A 21901-nucleotide genomic window follows, 5' to 3' on the forward strand; every position below is an offset into this window, starting at 1 on the left:
ATCTCTATCTTTACTGTGAAATGATGACATCCTTTCTTAGACAAGTCACGATTCAAGTAATTTTTGTTATTCATTGTTAAGTTTGTGTCAATATGTATTCTTTCTGATAGAGAATCATGTGGGATGGGCACCATTCTAGAGTTTGAAAATGTCCTGAAGAAGCAGGATTTCAGCTACTCGTGCATCAACAACTACAGGTACATGAATTATTATAGTACTGGCAACAGAGGCAGTTTTGTGCTCCTAGTAAATTTATTCGCTTTTAATTAACTAGTTAGTGATAAATATCATATTAGTATGATGCAAATGATTTAATTAGATCAATTCCTATTTGCAGAACCGCTCCTTCAGAGAGGGCAGAAGAGGAGGTAGAAACACAGCAGGAAACTTTATTTTTATTTGTTACACGTAGGCATCGTTGGCTAGGCCAGCATTTATTGCCCTTCAGAAGGTGGTAGTGAGCTGTCTTCTTGAACCACTACAGTCCATATGTTGTACGAACACCCACGGTGCTGTTAAGAAAGGGAGCTCCAGTCGTTTGACCCAGCAACAGTGAAATAATTCCGAGTCACGATTTGTGTGTGGCTCGGAGGGTAATTTGCAGGCTGTGGCATTCCCATGTATCCAATGCCCTTGTCCCTTCTGTGTGGTAGAGGTTGGTAGAGGTTATGGGTTTGGAAGGTGCTGTTTCTTGGACCTCACCAGGCCACATCTTGGGTGAGGCTGGCTTATTTGAATAATTATGGTGGGTGATCCATGCCCATGAGTCACAGCAGGGTCAACCATACTACTATGGTCTCAGATCCGTGAAATAGTACACAACTGCGGCTGGTTTAGCTTAGTGGGCTCGACAGCTGGTTTGTGTTGCAGAACCAGGCCAGCAGCATGGGTTCAATTCCCGTACCAGCTGAGAATTCTGAATTCTCCCTCAGTGTACCCGAATAGGCGCCGGAATGTGGCGACTAGGGGCTTTTCACAGTAACTTCCAATGCAGTGTTAATGTAAGCCTACAATAAAGATTATTACAACTGTGTTGAGGGAGCCAAATTCGACTCTTAAAAGGCTGAAAGAAAAGATAAGTAAAATAACTTTACATCTCCTCAAGCTACGTTTGAGTTGTGGTGCACAAGTGTAGCGGGTATAATTTATGTCTCCCTCTGAAATTTGTGGGGTAGGTCACTTACAATAAAAATACATATTCTGCCACAGTTCTCTTTGGAATGGAATTTCTAGTTAAAGCACTTTAACATTGAACAATTTATTAAACATTACCTGCTGAGGTAATGCATGCCCAGATCTCTCTGACTTTCTATATTCCTAAGAGTTCTGCCATTTACGATATATTTCCTATCTATGTTAGACCTTCCAAAATGCATTACCTCACATTTGTCTGGATTAAACTCCATTTGCCATTTCTCTGCCCACGTCTCCGACCTATCTATATCCTGCTGTATCCTCTGACAATCCTCAACACTATCTGCCACTCCACCAACCTTGGTGTCATGCGCAAACTTACTAATCAGACCAGCTACATTTTCCTCTAAATCATTTATGTATACTACAAACAACAGAGGCCCCAGCACAGATCCCTGTGGAACACTACTAGTCACAATCTTCCATTCAGAAAAACACCCTTCTACTGCTGCCCTTTACCTGCTGTGACCGAACCAGTTTTGTATCCATCTTACCATCTCACCTCTGATCCCGTGTGACTTCACCTTTTGTACCAGTCTGCCATGAGGCACCTTGTCAAAGGCTTTACTGAAGTCCATGTAAACAGTTTCCACTGCCCTCCCCTCATGAATCATCTTTGCTACCTCCTCAAAAAACTCAATCAAGTTAGTGAGGCATGACCTGCTCTTCACAAAACAATGCTGTCTATCGCTAATGAGTCCATTTTTTCCAAATGGGTATAAATCCTGTTCCTGAAAATTCTCTCCAATAATTTACCTACTACCGACGTGAGGCTCACCAGCCTATAGTTTCCAGGATTATCCCTGCTACCTTTCTTAAACAGTGGTACCACATTAGCTATTCTCCAGTCCTCTGGGATCTCACCTGTAGCCAATGAGGATACAAAGATGTCAGTCAAGTTCAGTCACAGTTCCTCCAAGCTCGGATCTTCCTCAGACAGTATTATAGTCCTTTTCTTTCAATTCTTTTACAGGCAACAGCGTCCAAATAAAGAGTTCTGCCCAATCAATCATCCATACATTGATCTATTTCTTTCTAGAACCTTCTGAACTCTCAGCTCTCCTCAGTCATGATAGCATGGATCTACCAGAACAACTTTTACCTGTACAGTGTGGCAAATTCTGGACATGCAATCACTCATGAAAGTGAAAGAAACAGTAACAACAGTCCAAAAATGTCCTTTGGGAATTATAGACCTGTGAGCTTGACGTCTGTGGTAGGCAAACTGTTGGAGAAGATACTGAGGGATAGGATCTATTCACATTTGGAAGAAAATAGACTTATCAGTGATAGGCAGCATGGTTTTGTGCAGGGAAGGTCATGTCTTACAAACCTAATAGAATTCTTTGAGGAAGTGACAAAGTTAATTGATGAGGGAAGGGCTGTAGATGTCAAAGACATGGACTTCAGTACGGCGTTTGATAAAGTTTCCCATGGCAGGTTGATGGAAAAAGTGAAGTATGGGGTTCAGGGTGCACTAGCTAGATGGATAAAGAACTGGCTGGGCAACAGGAGACAGAGAGTAGTGGTGGAAGGGAGTGTCTCAAAATGGAGAAAGGTGACTAGTGGTGTTCCACATGGATCCGTGCTCGGACCACTGTTGTTTGTGAGATACATAAATGATCTGGACGAAGGTATAGGTGGTCTGATTAGCAAGTTTGCAGATGATACTAAGATTGGTGGAGTTGCAGATAGCGAGGAGGACTGTCAGAGAATACAGCAAAATATAGATAGATTGGAAAGTTGAGCAGAGAAATGGCAGATGGAGTTCAATCCAGGCAAATGCGAGGTGAAGCATTTTGGAAGATCTAATTCAAGAGCGGACTATACGGTCAATGGAAGAGTCCTGGGGAAAATTGATGTACAGAGAGATCTGGGAGTTCAGGTCCATTGTACCCTGAAGGTGGCAATGCAGGTCGATAGAGTGGTCAAGAAGGCATACAGCATGCTTGCCTTCATCGGACGGGGTATTGAGTACAAGAGTCGGCAGGTCATGTTACATTTTGTATAGGACTTTGGTTAGGCCACATTTGGAATACTGCGTGCAGTTCTGGTCGCCACATTACCAGAAGGATGAGGATGCTTTAGAGAAGGTGCAGAGGAGGTTCACCAGGATGTTGCCTGGTATGGAGGGTGCTAGCTATGAAGAAAGGTTGAGTAGATTAGGATTGTTTTCGTTGGAAAGACAGAGGTTGAGGGGGGACCTGATTGATGTCTACAAAATTATGAGAGGTATGGACAGGGTGGATAGCAACAAGCTTTTTCCAAGAGTGGGGGTGTCAATTACAAGGGGTCACGATTTCAAGGTGAGAGGGGGAATGTTTAAGGGAGATATGCGTGGAAAGTCTTTTACGCAGAGGGTGGTGGGTGCCTGGAACGCTTTGCTAGCGGAGGTGGTAGAGGCGGGCACGATAGCATCATTCAAGATGCATCTAGATAGATATATGAATGGGCGGGGAACAGAGGGAAGTAGATCCTTGGAAAATAGGCGACAGGTTTAGATAAAGGATCTGGATCGGCGCAGGCTGGGAGGGCCGAAGGGCCTGTTCCTGTGCTGTAATTTTCTTTGTTCTTTCTGAATGATCAGGAATCTAGCTCTCTGACACAGCTTGCTGACCGCCTCCTCTCTCCAGCTCTCTGCCATGTAGTCTCTCTATTTTAACTGTCTTCCTGTTGAGGTTGCTTCCAGGTCAAAGGTCACTAGGTCACATGGAGCAGTATTTCTTATTATCAAAAAACTATAATTGATCCCTTTTCTAGTAATATGAACTCTTTAAAGATCCTTTCAAACGATTTTTAAAAATTGCAGATTCATAAAACATTTTAAAATGCTTTCAAATTTTCCTTACTGTTATTGCTTCTGGGTCAAAGACCAAAAGAAATATTGTGATGTCCATGGCTTCTGGAATTCAGTATCAGTAACTGTAAGCAATGCAGTCGGCTGATTACTCATAAGAGTAGAGGAATCTCAGTACAGTTTCATGAAACATTAAAGGCAATACTCAAGTTGTTGCCGACTCTGCATGGGTCACCACTCGGGTGAAAAGTCAAAATATTCAGGCAAAGAAAATGGAAATATTTCCTGGTTGCTTGTTCAAGACATTCTTTGTGCTACGCTTTCCAACACATTTTGAAGGGAGGAAGTGAAGATCCTAGGAGCCGGGATCTAAAATGGTGGGACAACGGGTGCCAGGGACACATTTGATAATAATAATAAGGATTATGAATCATGGAATTCATATGAAGAAAGATTCTAATTGTTTTTGATAACTAATCAGACACCGAAGGACCTCAACATCGCAACATTTCTCAGCACAGTTGGCCGTAAAATATTTATGCCTCTACAGAAGCTTGTTTACCCACCAAAGATGTGCAGGTTCGGTGGATTGACGTTGCCAAATTGCCCCTTAGTCAAAATGTTAGGTGGGGTTATGGGGGTAAGGCAGGATAATGGGCCTAGGTAGGGTGTTCTTTCGCAGGATCAGTGCAAACCTGATGGGCTGATAGGCCTCCTTCTTAACTGTAAGGATTATATGGATTCAAAACCAAGAGACAATTGAATTAAAGAAAAATTTAGAGGAACATTTCACTCCTATTTATTGCAGAAAGGTTCCAATTGCACTACCGTAGTCAGGAAAAAGGTGAGATCATTTTACAGTCTATAGTGTCTTTATGAAGATTAGCTAGATATTGTGAATTTGGTACTGCACTTGATGATACCCTTCGAGACAGGCTGGTTTGTAAGTTATGCTGTGAAGCAATTCAGAGGAAACTGCTTACTATAAGTGATTTAACTTTGAAAGCTGCTTCCATTGGGGATCCCGCAGAAGGGGTCGACTTCAGCGGGACTGGAAGATCCCACTGGCAAGAAGGGCTGGAAAATTCCACGCATTGTTTTTATTATTGCAAAGAGTTAGTGCCATATCCCGGGTGGGATTCTCCCCCGCTCTCCCCCCCCCCACGCCGGGGGAGGAGAATCACCGAGGCGCCGAGCGTGTCCCGCTACGCCGCCCCAACGCCCACACGCGATACACCCAACCACCCCCAAACCGGCGCGCTGATAGTCACGGCTGCCCACTGGGAGAATCGGCGCTCGCCGTTTGCAACGGATGAGCGGCGATTCTCCGACCTGGATGGGCCGAGCAGCCTGCCCAACATGACTGGTTCCCGCTGGCGCCATCCACACCTGGTCGCTGCCGGCGGGAACAGCGCGGGAACGCTAGGTGGGCGGCCTGTTGGAGGGGTAGGGGGATTTCTGCACTGGGGGGGGCCTCAAAAGGTGTCTGGCCCGCAATCGGTGCCCACCGATCGGCGGGCCACCCTCTCTGAAGAAGGACCTCCTTTCCTCTGCCGCCCCGCAAGATCCATCCGACATCTTCTTACAGGGCGGCCTCGGGGAGGACGGCAACCGCGCATGTACGGGTTGGCGCCGGCCACCCCCCGCATGCGCGGGTGACGTCATTTACACAGCGCGGCCACGTCATTTTCGTGGCGTCGCATAAGCCCGGCATTTCACTCCGGCGTTGGGACTTAGTCTCCCGATGGGAGAATTGTGCCCCTGGGGCCGGATTCGCCACTCCTGCGCCGGTTGGGAAAATAGCCTGGGCCGCCAAAATTTCCCGCGACGCCGGTCTGACGCCCTCCCGCGATTCTCCCAAGCGGCGGGAACGGCCCCTTCGAGTTCCGCAGGCCGGCGAATAGCCCGAGACACCCAAAATGGCGATACTCCGGCACCCCCGCTATTCTCAGGCCCGGATGGGCCGAGCGGCCAGGTCAAAACGGCGGGTTCCCCCGGCGCCATCCACACCTGGTCGCTGTCGTCGGGAACAGCGCAGGAATGCTGGGGGGGGGAGGGGGGATCCTGCACCGGGGGGTACCTCAAATGGGGTCTGGCCCGCGATCGGTGCCCACCGAACATCGGGCCGCCCTCTCTGAAGGAGGACCTCCTTCCTTCCGCAGCCCCGCAAGATTCGTCTGCCATTTTCTTGCGGGGTGGACTCGGAGAGGACGGCAACCACGCATGCGCGGGTGACGCCAGTTATGCGCCGCCGGCCGCGTCATTTATGCGGCGCTGCCTTTACGCGGCGACAAGGCCTGGCGTGTGTAGATGACGCGGCTCCGCTCCTAGCCCATTATCGGGCCCTGAATCGGTCGGGATAGGGGCGGTTTCGCGCCGTCGTGAACCTCGACGTCGTTCACGACGGCGTGGGCACTTCGGCGCAGGAGTGGAGAATCCCGCCTATGGTCTATCTAAGTTGCAGGGACACAAGGCAACCTATAACTTTCCATGTAGGTTGCACACAGGTTGGCTCCTTTACATTACTGCATGTACGTGACTGCATTAAAAAATGCTTTGAGGGGTTGAGCGCACAACTTGCCTGTGCGCTTCAAACAATAAATAGGATATGTTGGCTGTGACATTTACCAAATAATGTAGTTGGTCCTATCAATACAAAACAGGATTAGCCTCACTCCGTTAACTCCCAACCTATTGGATTCCTCACCATCATTAGCACTTAATGAAGGAATCAATCAATAGTATTATCAGTTGGCATGTACTAATAACTGCTCACTAATGCTCAGTTCTGACTCTGAGGGCATATCAACTCTTTACCTCCTTAAGCCCTTGATCCAGATCTGGCTCCAAGAAGGCTCCAAGAATTGAATGTTAGCAACCAGGGGCGTCATTCTCCGACCCCCCGCCGGGTCGGAGAATGGCCGTTGGCCGCCGTGAATCCCGCCCCCGCCCCCGCCGAAGTCTCCGCTCCCGGAGATTGGGCGGGGGCGGGAATCCGGCCGCGCCGGTTGGCGGGACCCCCCGCTGGATTCTGCGGCCCGGATGGGCCGAAGTCCCGCCCAGAAATTGCCTGTCCCGCCGACGTAAATTAAACCTGGTATTTACCGGCGGGACCAGGCGGCGTGGGCGGGCTCCGGGGTCCTGGGGGGGGGCGCGGGGTGATCTGACCCCGGGGGGGTGCCCCCACGGTGGCCTGGCCCGCGATCGGGGCCCACCGATCCGTGGGCGGGCCTGTGCCGTGGGGGCACTCTTTCTCTTCCGCCTCCGCTACGGCCTCCACCATGGCGGAGGCGGAAGAGACTCTCCCCACTGCGCATGCGCGGGAAACTGACAGCGGCCGCTGACGCTCCCGCGCATGCGCCGCATTTCCGAGCCAGCTGGCGGGGAAACAAACGCCATTTCCGCCAGCTGGCGGGGTGGAAATCACTCCGGCGTCGGCCTAGCCCCTCAATGTTGGGGCTAGGCCGCCAAAGATGCGGATCATTCCGCACCTTTGGGCCGGCGCGATGCCCGTCTGATTGGCACCGGCTTTGGCACCAGTAGGCGGACATCCCGCCGTTGGGGGAGAATTTCGCCCCATATGAGTATCTTCCCTCAAGGTGGCATCCAAGTGAGTGGTATAACATCCAATATCCTGAGGTCAATGCACATCAATGGAAAGCTTCTCCAGTGACGCACAGGAAGCTGGCATTTACCATTGGAGTGAACTGGCTTTGACATTGGGATCATATGTACGAGCCAACCAGAGTCTATTTGCAGACAACTATTGACCACCTAGTAAATCCTGGTGCCTTTCTTAAAGGCCAGGGGTATGTGTTGTAATGGGCACCAATCACAGAAAAGGGATTAGAGAAACACAATGTGGGTTCATTTATTGACACATGAGAATTGATATACATGGGTATAGAGCTTGAAGCATCAGTGCTGTGCTGTGTTCTAATCACAGGCAAAAATTAAACTAAAACTAGATAGCATGACACAATTGCCTCCTAATGATGTCATGCTGCTATCCCATAAAGGCATATTACGATGGGAGATGATATCCTCCTAATTGGGCTACTATGAAATGAAAATGAACTGAAAATCGCTTATTGTCACAAGTAGGCTTCAAATGAAGTTACTGTGAAAAGCCCCTAGTCGCCACATTCCGGCGCCTGTTCGGGGAGGCTGGTACAGGAATTGAACCGTGCTGCTGGCCTGCCTTGGTCTGCTTTCAAAGCCAGCCATTTAGCCCTGTGCTAATCCAGCTGGTTTTAGTTACAGTGGCATCATCTGTGGCTTTAACTTATTGATCTGGTCACATACCACTCCACCATCCTGAAATGTGGAGAATGAAGTCAGGAAAGAATGGTCATGTCATAAATATTCTAGCAAACTCTGCAATCCAGCTCAAATTGATGGAATAGAAGGCTCTTTTCTGAGTTGGCTCGAATGGTTTTATGTGGAATTAGTTTCTTAATTGTAACCCTGATCCTTGTGAGCATAGTAAGAAGTCTTACAACACCAGGTTAAAGTCCAATAGGTTTGTTTCGATGTCACTAGCTTTCGGAGTGCTGCTCCTTCCTCGGGTGAATGAAGAGGTATGTTCCAGAAACACACATATAGACGAATTCAAAGATGCCAAACAATGCTTGGAAACGACTACACGATGACATTAATAAGTTCCATCCAACCATCAGACTCACCATGGACTACTCTCCAAAATCAGTTGCATTCTTGGACACACTCGTCTCCATCAAGGACGCTCACCTCAGCACTTCGCTTTACCGCAAACCCACGGATAACCTCACGATGCTCCACTTCTCCAGCTTCCACCCTAAACACATTAAAGAAGCCATCCCCTATGGACAAGCGCTCCGTATACACAGGATCTGCTCAGACGAGGAGGAGCGTAACAGACATCTACAGACATTGAAAGATGCCCTCGTATGAACGGGATATGGCACTCGACTCATCGATCGACAGTTCCAACGCGCCACAGCGAAAAACCGCACCGACCTCCTCAGAAGACAAACATGGGACACAACCGACAGAATACCCTTCGTCGTCCAGTACTTCCCCGGAGCGGAGAAACTACATCATCTTCTTCACAGCCTTCAACACGTCATTGATGACGATGAACATCTTGCCAAGGTCATCCCCACACCCCCACGACTTGCCTTCAAACAACCGCGCAACCTCAAACAAACCATTGTTTGCAGCAAACTACCCAGTCTTCAGAACAGTGACCACGACACCACACAACCCTGTCATGGCAATCTCTGCAAGACGTGCCAGATCATCACTATTACACGTGAGAACACCACCCACCAGGTACGCGGTACATACTCGTGTGACTCGGCCAACGTTGTCTACCTCATACGCTGCAGGAAAGGATGTCCCGAAGCGTGGTACATTGGCGAGACCATGCAGACGCTGCGACAACGAATGAACGGACATCGCGCAACAATCACCAGGCAGGAATGTTCCCTTCCAGTCGGGGAACACTTCAGCAGTCAAGGGCATTCAGCCTCTGATCTCCTGGTAAGCGTTCTCCAAGGCGGCCTTCAGGACGCGCGACAACGCAGAATCGCCGAGCAGAAACTTATAGCCAAGTTCCGCACACATGAGTGCGGCCTCAACCGGGACCTGGGATTCATGGCGCATTACATTCATCCCCCACCATCTGGCCTGCGAAATCCTACCAACTGTCCTGGCTTGGTACAATTCACACCTCTTTAACCTGGGGTTACCCCATCTCTGGATCTGTAAAGATTTAATCACCTGCTAATGCTCGCATTCCTAGCATTGTTTGGCATCTTTGAATTTGTCTATATATGTGTTTCTGGAACATACCTCTTCATTCACCTGAGGAAGGAGCAGCGCTCCGAAAGCTAGTGTTTGAAACAAACCTGTTGGACTTTAACCTGGTGTTGTAAGACTTCTTACTGTGCTCACCCCAGTCCAACGCCGGCATCTCCACATCTTGTGAGCATAAGCACACAACTGCCCTCAATTCAGCACCAACTGATTCTACCATCCGGAAATGTGCATATGGCATTCAGAATGTGATTACAATGGGAGACAGTACGCTTATTGAGGATAAAGGATAAAGTACATTGCCTGGGAGATTAGGGGGAAGTTGTGCTTGAAATGGCAGAACAATATCTGATCTGCGATTATTTAATGCTGCCTAAGATGAAAGAAATTGATCAATGTTTGCTACCAATAACATTGCTCACCTGGACATAGAATGCATAGAATTTACAGTGCAGAAGGAGGCCATTCAGCCCATCGAGTCTGCACCGGCTCTTGGAAAGAGCACCCTACCCAACCGCACACCTCCACCCTACCCTCATAACCCAGTAACCCCACCCAACACTAAGAGCAATTTTGGACACTAAGGGTAATTTATCATGGCCAATCCACCTAACCTGCACATCTTTGGACTGTGGGAGGAAACCGGAGCACCTGGAGGAAACCCACGCACACACGGGGAGGATGTGCAGACTCCGCACAGACAGTGACCCAAGCCGGGAATCGAACCTGGGACCCTGGAGCTGTGATGCAATTGTGCTAATCACTATGCTACCGTGCTGCCCTCGTTGAGAGACAACTACAAGATTTTTTTCTTTGTTTGAGAGCTGGAGCTGCATCTGCAACTGGTGCCAGTTAACGTTTGAGGCGGTGACTGTTCCCTGTTCAGCAGAAATGGAACAAAGTGTTCATGGGCTTTGATGGTCTGATGATTAATCAACCAAAGCATCTCAGATAATGAAGTCAATTCAGTTTAAATTATGACAAAATGTTTCTTTTATCTCATTGTTCATTCTAAGCAAACATTGGAATGGATTGGGAATTAACTGAGGCTCCAGCAGCTGCCGCATTCTCACTTGTGGTAAAAAATTCCCTTTCAATCAGCGGCCTCCAGGAAAAAGGTACATATGTTTACCTGAGGGTAGATTGAGTAATAACCAATGTTGAGATACCTCACATACTGTGGCCTGGTGTTTGCCAGCCCTCTTGGGATGGACTGGGAGGCGGGGGTCGCAAAGGGGACTGTAAAATGGTGAAGGAAGGCAAGCGGTGAAGCACTTTCGCAGCCTGTGTTCGATGGGCTGAGTGGGCGAGCAATTTCTCCATCCAATGCAAAATCGTTTCAACATGTAAATAGCAGGTGGGGGATAGCAACCGAAGGGTCGCCGGGAACGAAACAAAAATTGTGGCGAAGGGCATTCTTTAAACCACAGTTTTAAAAGAACAGCAAAAGAGTCTCAAAGAATTGTCCGAATGGGGAGCGTATGAGCAAGAATGGGTGGAATCCCCGGGTAGGGCGGTGATCAGTGCCGTTGCTCCACTACCCGAGCTTGGCTGACCAAATACATAGGGGGTCCTCAGGCAGGGCGGGATCAGTGGCATTACTCCACTGCCTGAGTAACCTTACAAGAACGGTAAGAATTTGAATAATTATGGACTTTCAGCAAACTTGTGCCTTTAACTGCCACGTGGTGTCAGAGGAGTTGTCATAACTGTATCAAGAAACTTGCATGAGATCGACAAACAAAGTCATACAAGAGAGAGAACATTTAACAGTAAAAAATAACAAACTAAAGAAGAAAGCGAGCAGGTTCCATCAAGGAATAGGACACCGTAAATCTCAATCGGTTCCATTCTCTCATCATCTGGACACCTCAGGGTTCCATTCCAAAAAGGGTCTCAAAGGGGTTAGCATGGTGGGAGTCAGACTCTGAGTCATCATCATCTCCCGGGTGCCAAACTCGTGCCTGGAGTTTCAGTGCCAATGCGGCGTGGGCCGATGTGGGATCCATCTCGTCGTTTCTTATCAGTCGATAAAAATTGTCGCGGTGCCATTGTTTCTTATCATTTAGGGTGGTAGGAGCAAGGGGGGGTGTCGTTATCGTTGGGTGGTGGGTCAGGTTCTGGTAAAGACAAATAAATTGTGTCTGAGGGGACGAACATATTGTGGTCGGTGTCACTGGGGCTGTAGTGACTGGGGCCTGGTCTGTTTTTCCATTGGTCGGGAATATCAAGGGCATTCGTTGTGCTTTCGCTATTGCTGTCGCTAGCAGCCGAATCAAGTGTGAGGGTGAAATTCGACTCTGGGGGCGGAGTCAAGGTCATGTCTGTGGACGTGCTGTCCTGGCTGGGGGAGGGCTGGATTGGGTTGTCAGTGGGTGGGTCTGTGTTGTCTGCCATTGCCAGTGTGAGGTGGTGTGAGTGGCTGCACTGGGTTCCATAAACCTTAAGCTGGTTTACATGGAACCATCCTGATTTTCCATTTGGATATGTGATCTTATAAACTGAGGGGCTTACTTTATCGGAAATTAAGTAGGGTCCTGAAAATTTGGGGGAGAGGAATGAACTAGGATTGTACAGGGATATCATGACTTGCTGTCCGACTGTATACTCTATTGGGTGTACTGTCTTATCAAAGCAGGCGCCTAGTCGAACAGCTGCAGCGAGCTGTGCTGCTTTAATATTCTCCATTATGTTTTGGACTTTTTTTTGTGGGTAAGGGCGGTGACTGCGGGGCTGGCCAAAGCAAGTCCGAATAAATACTCGGTACCCTTCATGGGTCGTCCGGTCATGAGGGTATGGCGGGTGTATCCTGTCACACTCGACACCCTGTTTCTAATAAACATCAGTGCGAATGGGAGCACTGCATCCCATGTCGTATTATGCTGCTGTACCATCTTTCTAAGTGTTGCCTTTAGGGTGCATTCATGCATTCCACAATGCCGCTGGGCTGCGAGTGATAGGCAATGTGAAACTTCTGTTTTATTCCGAAAATCGTCAGGACATTTTTCATGACTCTGCCTCTGAAGTGCGGACCTTGGTCTGACTCAATACTGTGGGGGAGTCCCCATCTAGTAAAAATGTGCTTGTTAAAATTTTTGCCGTGGCTTTGGCCATGTTTGTTCTTGAAGGGAATGCTTCTACCCATTTTGTGAAGGTGTCGATGACGACCAACACATATTTGAATCCATTTCTGCAGGGGGAAGGGGACCAATATAGTCTAACTGCAAGTTCGTCCTTGGGCCATTCACAGGGCGGGTGTGTCTTAGCTGACCTTTCTTTGCATATCTGTCCGGGTTGTTTTGGGTGCAAATCAAACAGTTCTCAATGTAATGGGCTACGTCGGTTTTTAAATCGGGCCACCAGCAGAGAGGTCTGAGGTGGGCAAGGGTGGATTCTATCCCTTGGTGTCCGTGTCCGTTATGGAATTGGCAAATAATCTGGTTCCTGTCCTGGGTGGGGACTACATAAATACCATCCTTTAAAACAATTCCCTCATGAATCGTTAACATGTCTTTAAACTTATCAAAGGGAGCCGGGAAGTCTCCTTTTAAAATTTCCTTTCGCGTATCATCTTCTATTTGTGCCAGGGCTAAATCTTCAATGTTGGTCTGTGAGACCTGAACTGTGTGTACTGGGGCACTCTCGGGGGGTTGCCAAAAGTGGCCATGTCGTGAGCCTGCTTTGTAGGGCGTCTGCTTTCACGTTACCGGGTGGGGAGGAACAGTGGTGGCTTCTAACTTTTATGATTCCATATTTTCTACCTTTCGCTGTCTGGAGAATGTGTTTGAGAATTGGCACTGAGGGTAGGGGTTTTTCGTTGGCAGATATAAATCCTCTAGATTCTCACAGGGGCAGGAATTCTGTCACGATGTTGCAGACATACAAACTGTCTGAAGATATGTCTGCTGGGATCAGGAATGAATCTGGGTGCTGCACAGTGTACGCAATAGCTGCTAACTCGGCTGCCTGCGAACCGAAATGTTCAGGCAACTTTAATGAGATTTCCTCTAAAGCGCGTCCCTGTGCATCCTGTACATAAATTCCACATCCTGTGATCCTTTTTCCCTCTAGAACTGTGGAGGAGCCATCTACATAAATTTTTAGAGCTTTGTCTGTGGGCTGGGTCGTCTGTGGTCGGATGCCTGTCTTTATCGGCACCGATTTGGAAACAAAGGGGCCTGTGCCGTGCTTGGGTGCAATGATTTCACACTCATGTGCGGTTCCTGCATACTGTAAATTGTCGGCCAGAAACGTATGCGCCTTTGTCCTTTTTACCGTAATGTCGCGTCCTTGTAGGATTTGGCTTACCGTGCCGTCTTCTAGTCTGCCTTCCAATAAAAGCTGTGTCGGTCAAAATGGTGACTGGGTTGAGTCCGGTTATGTACGAGAAGTACTGTACCGCCCAGAAAACTGCTAGCAGGTGCCTTTCGCAGGCTGAAAATCCCTGCTCTACGGCAGTGCTCTTCAAAGTCGGGGGCGCGACCCGCGGGTGGGTCGCGGAGCCATTGTCCGCTGCGTTCCTGATCGCGCAAATCCCCGCGCAGCAGTCGGCTTTTCATAACGCCGGCTGCAAGCGGCCGCGAACATGTTAAAAAATAAATAAAAATTCGGCCGCATTGTGCAATGCGGCCGCTATTTTTTTAAACGGTTGCAGCTTTTTGTTTTACAAGTCCTGTAGTGGTTTTTATTCATTTATTTTATTCCTTTAATTTTTTTTTTCATTTATTTTATTCATTTTTTTTTTACAAGTTCGGGGAGGGTTTTATTCATTTTTTTCATTTATTTTACTCAGTTTATTTATTTATTTTTTTTACAAGTTCGGGGGGGGGTTTATTTGATTAAAATTTTACAGGAAAAAATTCAGAACTTTGGACAGATGGAGACTCCATACTTTCCGACACCAGAAGGCTTCACCTTCATCCAACAGGTTCCATTGGAGGAGCGTGTTCGAGGGCCAAAGGGACCCAAAACCATTTCCTCCATTTTTGTCAACAGCAAACAAGGTAAGAGAAAATGGTGGGTCACGCAGGTCGGCCGGCGTGGGTCGCGCAGGTTGGCCGGCGTGGGTCGCAAAGGTCGGCCGGGTTGGGTCCCGAAGGTTGGCCGGTTGGTAAAAATGGGTCCCCGGAAAAAAAGTTTGAAGAACACTGTTCTACGGGATCTAAAACTCGTGAGGCACAGGCTATGGGTCCTAAACGATTGTGCCTTTCCTGTAGGGATACGGCCAAAAGGGTTCGGTCAGTGGTCGCTACCTCTATTGCGTATGGGGAGTGTGGCTTTGGTGCCTGCAAAGCGGGGGCTGTGCTTAAGGCGCGTTTCAACGCATCTATGGCATCCGTGTGCTGTGGAAGCCATTTCCATGGGGCCTGTTTCTTAAGGAGCTCGGAAAGTGGGGCTGCTTTTGTGGCAAAACCGTCTATGTGGTTCCTGCAGTAACCAACCAGTCCTAAAAATGACCGGAGTGCTGTAACATTTTGGGGCAATGGCAATTTTACAATTGAATCTATCCATTTCTGTTCTATCTCACGCTTACCATGCGTGATGACCGTACCTAAATAAGTGACCTTTGCCTGGAAAATTTGGGCTTTTTAGGGGTTAATTTTGCAACCAATTTCTTTGAGGAGTCCTAATAGTTCCGAAAGAAGCGGAATATGCTCTTCCTTGGTGTCAGTCTGTAGGAGCAAGTCGTCCACATACTGATCGAGGCATTCTGGTCAGGAAAATGTGCTAATCCGTTTGCAATTGTCTCTGAAAAATGGAGGGGGAGTTGTGGAAGCCTTGTGGAAGGCACGTCCACGTGTACTGCTGTCCCTGGAAAGTGAACGCAAATTTGTACTGGCACGTTTTGTCCAATGGAATGGACCAAAAGCCATTGCTAATGTCCAAAACCGTTAACAATTTCGACTGAAGTCCCTGTTTTAACATGGTCTCGGGACTTGTGGCAACGGTGGGGGCTTCTAATGGAGTCACTTTGTTTAATTCCCTATAATCGATGGTCAGTCGCCATGAACCATCTGGTTTTCTTACGGGCCAAATCAGGGCATTGTTCGCTGAGGCTACGGGCCGATTTACTCCTTGGTCCAATAAACTCTGGATTACTTTAGCTATCTCTCCCCCAGCTTGCTGTGGAAAACTGTATTGTTTCTGGGGCTTTGGATCGGGACCTGTAATGTTGACCATTCCTGGGATATTACCGCAATCGTGCTTGTGCTGGGCAAACGATGCTTTATGTCTCTTCAAGACTTCTCTAACTGTTTTGTCCGTGGTAATGGTTTGTGGATCAAACCAGTACTCTCCCACTGAGCTAATCCTGTGTGGGTAGTCTCCTACCGTGAGCGTGGCGGGGGCTCGTGCTTCTCTAGCCATTTTCCACACACATTTATTTACGGGGTCAAAAGAAAGGCCGTGTGAACTCATAAAATCTATCCCTAAGATGTGTTCTGCTGTCTGGACTAAATCTACCAAAACGACTGAGTGCTTAGCTTTAATGTTACCGATCTGGATATCCACAGGGGCTGTAATGTGTCCCTGCTGGAGGTGTCCTGTAAAGCCACTAAGAGTAATGGTGTCTGTAGTGGGCCATATATCTTGCTGGTACATCGTGGAGGAGTTTAACGTGGTTCGGACCCTCCTGTCTCCCAAAGGAACTGTACTGGGTGTCCCCGGACTGTGCCTGCAACTACCGGTCTTCCGGACTTTTCCCAAAGTGTGTCACAGACCCAAGTTGGGGAGTCCGAACACCGTCAATCGGTGCCATTTATGGCCAAATTATCTGCTCGGGTGCTAATGCTATGGATGGGTCTGGCATTGTTCCTTGGGCTTTTTAGGGGTTAATTTTGCAACCAATTTCTTTGTTTCGGGGGGGGCTTGGCATTCTCGTGCGTAATGTCCCTTCTGTTCACAATTGTAGCATTCCTGCGCTTTAGGGTGCTGCATGTTACCTCTACCTTAATTTACCCATGCGCAGTCTTGGTGTGCCCTTTCTGGATTCACGTTGGCGTCTACTCTCTCCTGCTCTGTCTTTTTCTGTAGGGACTGTTCCCAAGCTCTAGATAATCGCGTCAGTGCCGACACTTCATTGTGTGCCGGGTCTGAGGGGTTGTAATTCGCACTTGCCTTTTGTCCTGCCCCCGTGGTGTGGGAGACGAAAATACGGGTCCATTTGGCCGTATTGTCTGCAGATAAATGGGCGCGTGTTAAATCACCGAATACTGTGGTGAAGTGGATCCAGAGGCGTCCAGCAAACGCTGTTGGATGCTCTCCCGTTTTCTGTCTACACCGGCTGAGTCCTTCTACTGGATCTCCTCTATTGCAGCCAATTGCACCTAAGATGGCTGTTTTCATATCTTGGACGCTACCTCCTCCTACATTTTGTGGGTCGGGAAAGGCTGAACTAACGGGTCAAGGCTCATTACAATGAGTTTTACTTCTTCCTGCTCGTCCAGACCGTTCATGACGGTCTGTTGCCTAACTCTCTCGAAAAAGTGGTGTGGGTCTGACGTGGGGTGAAAAGTTTAAATTTTATCGCGGGCATCTCTTAACTGGGTGATGGTTAGTGGGGTGGTGTACACAAAATCGGGTTGGTCTTCTGTTGTTACTCTATGCTGTGCAGTGATGGGATTCATTGGGTTGGGTGCTGCCTGTGCAGTCGGTGGTGCGGGTGCTTTCCTTTTCGGAGCCTGGGGGGCTCTATTCAGACTTTCTGTCTCGTTCACATATCGATGGGCCATTTCATTAAGTTCCTGCCAATCGGGGCCATCTTCCTGATCTAACTGTGGGCCAAAGGTATCTCTGAACCCATTCTGAATTGAGAGCAGTGATTGCAATCTTGCAATTTGCTGCCTCCACTTGGCATGATCCACCGAACTCTGCCTTTGGTCCGTGGTGGAACTGTGGAGCGCTCGTAGGGCTGCCTTTAAATCCTCACAATGTTTTCCGTTTCCTCTCTTACCAAAACCACACGTTGTGTGTCCTGGTAGGCCTTATCGTATTGAATCTGAAAGCTACTTAGGTGAGCGAGACAAGATTGGTGTGCCCGTTTGACATCTGCCATCTCCTTGTCCTTCGCCGCTAGCTGCTCTCGGAGTTGCTCATTTACTCTCTCACACTCGCTAACATTTCCCTCTCTACTCCTCTCTTTCTCCTCAAGCTGTCTACGGAGCGTTCTCACGACTTCCTCTGTGCCTCGCAATTGTGCCAAGCAGGACACCATTGCCATCGGCTTACGAACTCTACTCAAATTCTTCTTGTGGATCTCGGTCAGATTGTTCCACGAAGTTTGTCCTATGCTACCAGGACCTGTTTCCTCATTCGCACAAAACTCGGACCATAGGGGCCATCCTTTCCCTTTTAGGTACTTTCTAATCTTCTCTTCCCATGTTCTGCTCTGTTGGTCGCTGCGACCTCGGGTTCTTGTGGATGCATAAGGAGTTACATTGCCTTCATTGCCATCTCTACGATTATCTCTGTTTCTACCGGGAATTTGGGACAAGGGGGAATAAAGCGGTGGTGCAAACACGGGTACGGCTCAATCTATTTTCCGGTTTATGCAACTCCCGAAAGTTTCACGCAACAAAATCTATCGAGGTTACCTTATATCCCTTGTTTGTACGCATGCAAATTACACACTTCCGAATCTTGGAGGTTTGATCGATACCTATCCCCAAGATGTGTTCTGCTGTCTGGGATAAATCTACCAAAACGACTGAGTGCTTAGCTTTAATGTTACTGATCTGGATATCCACAGGGGCCGTACTGTGTCCCTGCTGGTGGTGCCCTGTAAAGCCACTAAGAGTAATGGTGTCTGTAGTGGGCCATATATCCTCGCTGGTACATCGTGGAGGAGTTTAACGTGTTTCGGACCCTCATGCAAATTTCACACTTCCGAATCTTGGAGGTTTGATCGATACTGGTCTCACGCTTGTGGTTTCTTTTACTTTCCCAATTTGGGTTTCTAATTCAACCATTTTGTGGTTTCTCTCGGAGTGACAGTCACTTCTGGGTCGAATCCCACCAGAGTTGCCAATAACTGTTGCCTTTTTATCCTGCTATAAATATGGCAATCAATAAGGTTGCCCTTCTTTCTTTGGATATCGATATTATATTGCTCCGAGTCGCCAGGTATCAAATGATACCACCACAAGGTTCAACTGGATATCGATCAAAGAGCCAAAAACCAGTTAGTTAGTTCAAGATCAAAGGTACTTTATTTACACAATTAATCATGCAACATAGACACTACCAGTTAAACTACTGATGCACAATCAATAACCTCAGAAACGAGATTGGAGACAATTGAAGGCTTTAATATGCTAGATGTTTCCCCCAGCAGCGCAGGTACAGAAGAAAGCTGCTGGGGCGGCAGGGGTTCTTATACCCCGCCTTGCAGGGCGGAGCTAACATGGAATCTTATCCAATGGGAACAAGTACATTCTCCACCAATGGTATTCCGGCATTACTAGGTACCGTAATCCTCCTAACACAGACTACCACATTAACCCCCGTTAAAAAAAAAGAGTCCGGCGGGGGTGGTGGCTTCGTATTACAATGTGGTAAAAGTGGTAGAAGTTATAGTTATGAAGGTACCGTAATGCCTCCGTACAGTGTTTTGCCTCATTACAACTTTTAACTATTTACAACAGTAATGTACATTTCAAAAGTAAGCAATTAGTCGATCGGGGGCCCTGGTCATCCTCTGCGATCGTCGTAGCTTTGGTGGTGATGTCGGTGGAGGTTCGGGCATCTGTGACTCCGGGAGCGTGGTTTCGGCTTCTGTGGCAGCTTCATCACCTCTAGACGTGGCTGGTGGAAGGGCCGACCGACCTGGGAAGGGGGCAGCTGTGGGGAGCGCCGGTGGGCAGGGCCTAGACGGGGCTGGTGGAAGAACCGATCCGCCTGGGAAGGGGGCGGCTGTTGCGTTCGCCGGTGGGAGGGAAGGTGGGACTGGTGGCGGGGGGGGGGGGGGGGGATCCAGCGGGCGCCAGGACCCGTAGAGAGACCGTATCCTGTCAGCCGTCGGGGTACGCCACGTAGGCGTACTGAGGGTTAGCGTGGAGGAGATGGACCCTCTCGACCAATGTGTCCGATTTGTGCGCTCGCACGTGTTTTCGGAGCAGGACAGGTCCGGGATCTGCCAGCCAGGTCGAGAGCGAGGTCCCAGAGGAGGACTTCCTGGGGACGCCAAGGAAACGTTCGTGAGGTGTTTGGTTGGTCGTGGTACACAGCCGTGACCGGATGGAGTGGAGGGCATCCGGGAGGACTTCCTGCCAGCGGGAGACTGGGAGATTCCTGGACCGCAGGGCCAGTAGGTCGGTCTTCCAGACCGTTCCGTTCTCCCTCTCTACCTGTCCGTTTCCCCGGGGGTTGTAACTGGCCGTCCTGCTCGAGGCAATGCCCTTGCTGAGCAGGAATTGACGCAGTTCGTCGCTCATCAAGGAGGAACCCCTATCACTGTGTATGTAGGCGGGGAAACTGTAGATGGGGAAACCGAACAGCGTAAAGATACTATGGAGGGCTTTTATGATGGTGGTTTCGGTCATGTCGGGACAGGGGATGGCGAATGGGAACCGGGAGTACTCGTCAATCACGTTCAGGAAGTACGTGTTGCGGTCGGTGGAGGGGAGGGGGCCTTTGAAATCCACATTGAGGCGTTCAAAGGGACGGGAAGCCTTTATCAGGTGCGCTTTCTCTGGCCTGTAGAAGTGCGGCTTGCACTCCGCGCAGATTTGGCAATTCCTGGTGGCTGTCCTGACTTCCTCGATGGAGTAGGGCAGGTTGAGGGTCTTGATGAAGTGGAAAAATCGAGTGACCCCCGGGTGGCAGAGGTCCTCGTGGAGGGCTCGGAGACGGTCCACTGGTGCGTTGGCACATGTGCCGCGGGATAGGGCATCAGGAGGCTCGCTTAGCTACACGGGACGATACAAGATCTCATAGTTGTAGGTGGAGAGTTCGATCCTCCACCGTAAGATCTTGTCGTTTTTTATCTTACCCAGCTGTGCATTATCGAACATGAAAGCCACCGACCGTTGGTCAGTGAGGAGAGTGAATCTCCTGCTGGCCAGATAATGCCTCCAATGTTGCACAGCTTCTACTATGGCCTGGGCCTCCTTTTCGACTGAGGAATGGTGGATTTCGGAGGCGTGGAGGGTGCGTGAGAAGAAGACCATGGGTCTGCCCGCTTGGTTGAGGGTGGCCGCCAGAGCTACGTCGGACGCATCGCTCTCGACCTGGAAGGGGAGGTACTCGTCGATGGCGTGCATCATGGCCTTTGCAATGTCTGCTTTGATGCGGTTGAAGGCCTGGCGGGCCTCTATCGACAGGGGAAAAACTGTGGATTGGATCAGTGGACGGGCCTTGTCCACATAGTTGGGGACCCACTGGGCATAGTAAGAAAAAAAACCTAGGCAGCGCTTCAGGGCCTTGGAGCAGTGCGGGAGGGAGAACTCCATAAGTGGATGCATGCATTCAGGGACGGGGCCTATCACTCCATTACGCACTATGTAGCCGAGGATGGCTAGGCGGTCGGTGCTAAACACGCATTTATCCTTGTTATACTTTAGGTTAAGGATTTTTGCAGTTTGGAGGAATTTTCGGAGGCTGGTGTCGTGGTCCTGCTGGTCGTGGCCACAGATGGTGACATTATCGAGGTACGGGAATGTGGCCCTAAACCGTACCGGTCAACCATTCGGTCCATCTCTCGTTGTAAGACCGAGACCCTGTTAGTGATACCGAAGGGCACCCTTAAGAAGTGATAGAGTCGCCCATCTGCCTCGAAGACAGTGTATTTGCGGTCACTAGTGTGGATGGGGAGCTGGCGGTAGGCGGACTTAAGATCCACCGTGGAGAAGACCTTGTAATGCGCGATCCTGTTGACCAGGTTGGATATGCGGGGGAGAGGGTACCCGTCGAGCTGCGTAAACCTGTTGATGGTCTGACTGTAGTCGATGACCATCCTATGCTTCTCCCCGGTCTTTACCACCACTACTTGAGCTAACCAGGGGCTGTTGCTCGCCTCAATGACACCTTCCTTCAGTAACCGTTGGACCTCTGACCGAATAAAGATCCGGTCCTGGGCACTATACCGTCTGCTCCTGGTGGCGATGGGTTTGCAAT

The 21901-nt window shown here is 49.1% G+C and overlaps 1 protein-coding gene across 2 annotated transcripts in view; it reads left to right on the forward strand.

The window, feature by feature from the left end:
• The window catches only part of LOC140409544 (ADP-ribosyl cyclase/cyclic ADP-ribose hydrolase 2-like), a 50476-nt gene that overhangs the window by 24736 nt on the left and 3839 nt on the right, over positions 1-21901 (forward strand). Inside the window, exons 7-8 of one of the 2 annotated variants that reach the window (XM_072497931.1) lie at positions 111-197; positions 338-509. In XM_072497931.1, the coding sequence (XP_072354032.1) occupies positions 111-197; positions 338-458 (208 nt within the window). In that variant the 3' untranslated portion in view covers positions 459-509. Of the gene's footprint in view, positions 1-110; positions 198-337; positions 510-21901 lie in introns of those variants that run through there. The other variant, XM_072497932.1, reaches the window with a different exon arrangement.

Source organism: Scyliorhinus torazame, chromosome 3 (genome assembly GCF_047496885.1).
Source record: "Scyliorhinus torazame isolate Kashiwa2021f chromosome 3, sScyTor2.1, whole genome shotgun sequence".
Classification (NCBI taxonomy): domain Eukaryota; kingdom Metazoa; phylum Chordata; class Chondrichthyes; order Carcharhiniformes; family Scyliorhinidae; genus Scyliorhinus; species Scyliorhinus torazame.